This window comes from Temnothorax curvispinosus, unplaced genomic scaffold (genome assembly GCF_003070985.1).
Source record: "Temnothorax curvispinosus isolate PA1 unplaced genomic scaffold, ASM307098v1 QBEX01010252.1, whole genome shotgun sequence".
In the NCBI taxonomy this organism is placed as follows: Eukaryota; Metazoa; Arthropoda; class Insecta; order Hymenoptera; family Formicidae; genus Temnothorax; species Temnothorax curvispinosus.
The window spans coordinates 5197-8748 of NW_020220032.1; the positions used below are offsets into that span (position 1 = coordinate 5197).

The following is a 3552-nucleotide window of genomic DNA, read 5'->3' on the forward strand; positions in this document are numbered from 1 at the left end:
CGAGCAGGAGGACGAGCAGAGGAGGAACGCGTATGTCCATCGGCGACGGTGGTGGTGGATGCGTGGCGCCCACCACGAGAGAGCCGATCCGCTCTTGCTCTCTCATTGCGAGCTCCACGAAGAACGGGGGGATAGGAGAGAGTAGGGGATGGGAAAGACCGGCGAGGGGGATGAGAGAGCGAGAGAGAGAGAGAGAACGAGCCCGCGGTATAAATGTAGCCCGCGCGAGTACCACCAATCATTCGCCCTCTGACCTCGAAACTCACAGAGCTCTTTCTGGTCTCTCTCCTCTCTGGCTGTCTCGCGGTACCGAAACGTACCCCCTGCGTACCAACTACTACCACGCCGCGAGGATCATCCCCGCTCCCACGGTCCACCCGATCGCCCGGCAATCAGCCGTCACCCGTGACGAGATCCGCGACTCGCGAAGAAAAAGAAGAGGAAGATTAAGGCGGGACCCCGAAGACAAACGGGACCAGTGCTACCGTGGTTACACAGCGAGAGACGCAGCAGAGCGCAAGTTCCCCTCGTCAGCAAGATGACGATTGTGAGTATCTAATAAATAATCAATTCAAATTAATTAAATCATCAATTTATGTTTGCTCCGCGAATAGAGCACGCTTTCTCTCTCCTTGTCGCTCATTTCTTCTTTTTCTTTTTTTTAATCGCCTCTTTCGTTCTGCCTTTTTTCCCCAATCAAAATCCATTCCGAAAAGTTTTGTAATACGTGTTTAATCGCAAACGATATCGATTTCTTTTTCTTTTCTTTTAATGAAGCGGCATAACAATGCGAGATAGAATTTGTGGCTCGCGATCGTGGCAACGAGAGTAGTTTTTAATTACCGGAATCGGTAATTAAAGAGTAAATGTCTCGAAGACAAATGGAGAAAAGATTTTCGACGACGCGAAGAGGCGACACGTTTCTTGCGCTCATCATTTTTTTCTTTTTCGAGAATCCGGATGACGTTCTGTTTTAAATTTAACCGACAAGAATACGAGGCAATTTTAAACATCCGCGTCTTCAATAACGTCGAGTTGTAAAAGTCAGTATCAGTGCTAAAAAGCTCGGTGGAAAGTTCGGAGAGCAGTTTCGTTTATGGAAAACGATTAGTCGTCGTCGTCGATCGCGTTGCGGACCGGACGCGGGATATACGATCGGGACGCGCGTACACGAGTTTTTAGTTTCGCATTCGCAGCGAGGAAGCAATCGAAACCGAAGGGCGGAAAAGTGTATCTCGTTTCGCTAATGCATCGCGATGAGTCGTAACGTACATTCCGCGGAGATGACCCCGCGAAATTTCCGAATTACTGTCGCCTGATGGTGAGTAGATCGATGGCATTTCGAATTATTTTCACGGCGAGAGAGAAAGAGAGAAAGAGATAGGGTATTTCCTCACAAGAGTATACATTTCCTAACAAGTAAAAAGTATCGTATATGCGAGCTTTTTTTAGGCTGACAATGAGATAAAATTCCCGCGATGACCCGCAAGGTTCCTGTTTCATCTATTCACGTTCGCATCCCACGGAGTACGTAGAAATATTTCGCGCAACTTTCGACACTTGAGATTTACAAATAATAAATACATTTGACAGAAATACGCACGGCGTTTCTCAGATTGAAGCAGATCTGCCCTTTACTCGCTCGGATAATTCTTCGCGTTGCATTCGCGATCAAAAGGGCTCATATTAAAACGGTTCTGTCACGGAGACATTTTTGGGAATTGAGTCACGTCAAAGGGAAACTCCGACGTAAAACGGATGTTGATTGGGGGAGACTTCTGACAATATGCATCGCGTTCGCAGCAACAGTTTGTCGAATAGTCTACGAGCTTGACATATTATCGTCGCTGTAGCAATGTGTCCTAGTACACGAAATGTCACGGGCCATATTGTGTCGCAAACTTGTTAAACCGGATAAAAAATGACGAATTATTGCTCAATCAGAAAATATGGTACATTTTAGAAAAAAATAACACTTTGAACGACACTTTGAACGATACTTCGTACCACATAAAATAATATAATAAATGCGTTATTTAATTTTTGAGGAATATTATTTAAAATTATATATCGATAATTAATTAAATTGATAAAATTATATAAATTTAATCGTAATAACAAAATTTTACGAGGTTATGAACAATTTTTAGTTAGATTAATTACGATATTGTGGAGAAATAATTACACTGAAAAAAAAATTTAGATCCAAGAAAATATTTATTTAGATAGTGGCAATGACTTATTTACTTAATATAATCACATATTTATTTAGAATTAGATATCTTTACTTAAATTATGTGATTATATTAAGTAAATAAGTCATTGGCACTATCTAAATAAATATTTTCTTGGATCTAAATATTTTTTTTTTTTTCAGTATATTCACACTTTCCGAGCATTTTGCAAGTAGATATTTATTTTCGTCGTAAAAATCTCAGAGTTTTGTGTTTCTTGGTCACATATCAGAGCCGCGAGTCACTTTGGATTCACCATGCGTGTATTGTCGAGCGGAACTAACGAACCGCATACGCGTATCAAAGGGCAAATGTAAGCGTTGCGGATGCTGGAGACATTACGTCTGGTCCGAGTAGTCGCCAGAGAATGTATAAAGTTTCCTTATTCGCTGCCAGTTAGACGCATATGTATACGGCGACCGTGAACGAAACGGCGCGGCTTCGTGATTTTATGACGAGTGTTTTCGTTAACGTTAAACTTCCGACGATACTCCATCTCGCCGGTTAAGCGTTTCTTCTAGGATAATAATTTCTTAAGCGTCTCCACGTTAATCTGGATTGGAATATTAGTGAATATTAGTGGAATATTATTATTAATGTTATCCTAGAAGATTATTATTAATATTAATATTTATACTTTTATACTTATTATTAATATTAATATTCTACGATTCCGGGATTTGACCCTTAAGAAATTATTATCCTAGAAAGAAAACACTTAACTGACGTGAGGGAGTACCATCCCTACCGCGCGTGTTATTATCGATAGAGCTAAGAGCAGTTAAACACTGAGCTAAATTAAAACAATAAAGCGTATAACGATGTAGACGAGATAAACGAAAATGGATAGAGACTTTTACGATTGAGCATCAAGTAATAATACTTGACGTTCCATCCCCGGCCGGGACGGAAACAAAGAACTCGAGAGATTATTTAGAAAAACATCCCCGCGGCGTTTTGGCTGACCGACTTTCAAGAGAAAACAATTTCGAATCGAAGCGAGCAAAAGCAAAAATCATCCCCTCTCGTGATATTCCCGCCTGCACAAAGTTGGACGATGATCTACGAAAATCGCCGAAGGACGATGGACTCACCGGGCAAACCCTTTATCGCGGCGGAGCGAAACGAGGCCGGAGGACAGAAAAAGGGAGATATAAATCGCACGGTAATTAATGAATGAAGGAACCGGAAGGAACGGAAACCCGTCACCACGCGATTTCGCTCGCGTCGCGATGATAAGACGGGGGAAAAACCGAATCGACGTATGGCTCGGTGACGATCAGCGATGATCGGTAAAATAGCGGCGGTGAAGCCGGGC

At 42.2% G+C, this 3552-nt stretch overlaps 1 protein-coding gene across 1 annotated transcript in view; it reads left to right on the forward strand.

Annotated features, from left to right (window-relative positions):
• The first annotated feature begins 253 nt into the window (after window positions 1–253).
• LOC112459932 overlaps window positions 254–3552 on the forward strand; it is a 15265-nt gene continuing 11966 nt past the window's right edge. The window contains exon 1 of the mRNA XM_025024305.1: window positions 254–547. Within this exon, the coding sequence (XP_024880073.1) occupies window positions 539–547 (9 nt within the window). The 5' untranslated portion in view covers window positions 254–538. The remainder of the gene's footprint in view (window positions 548–3552) is intronic.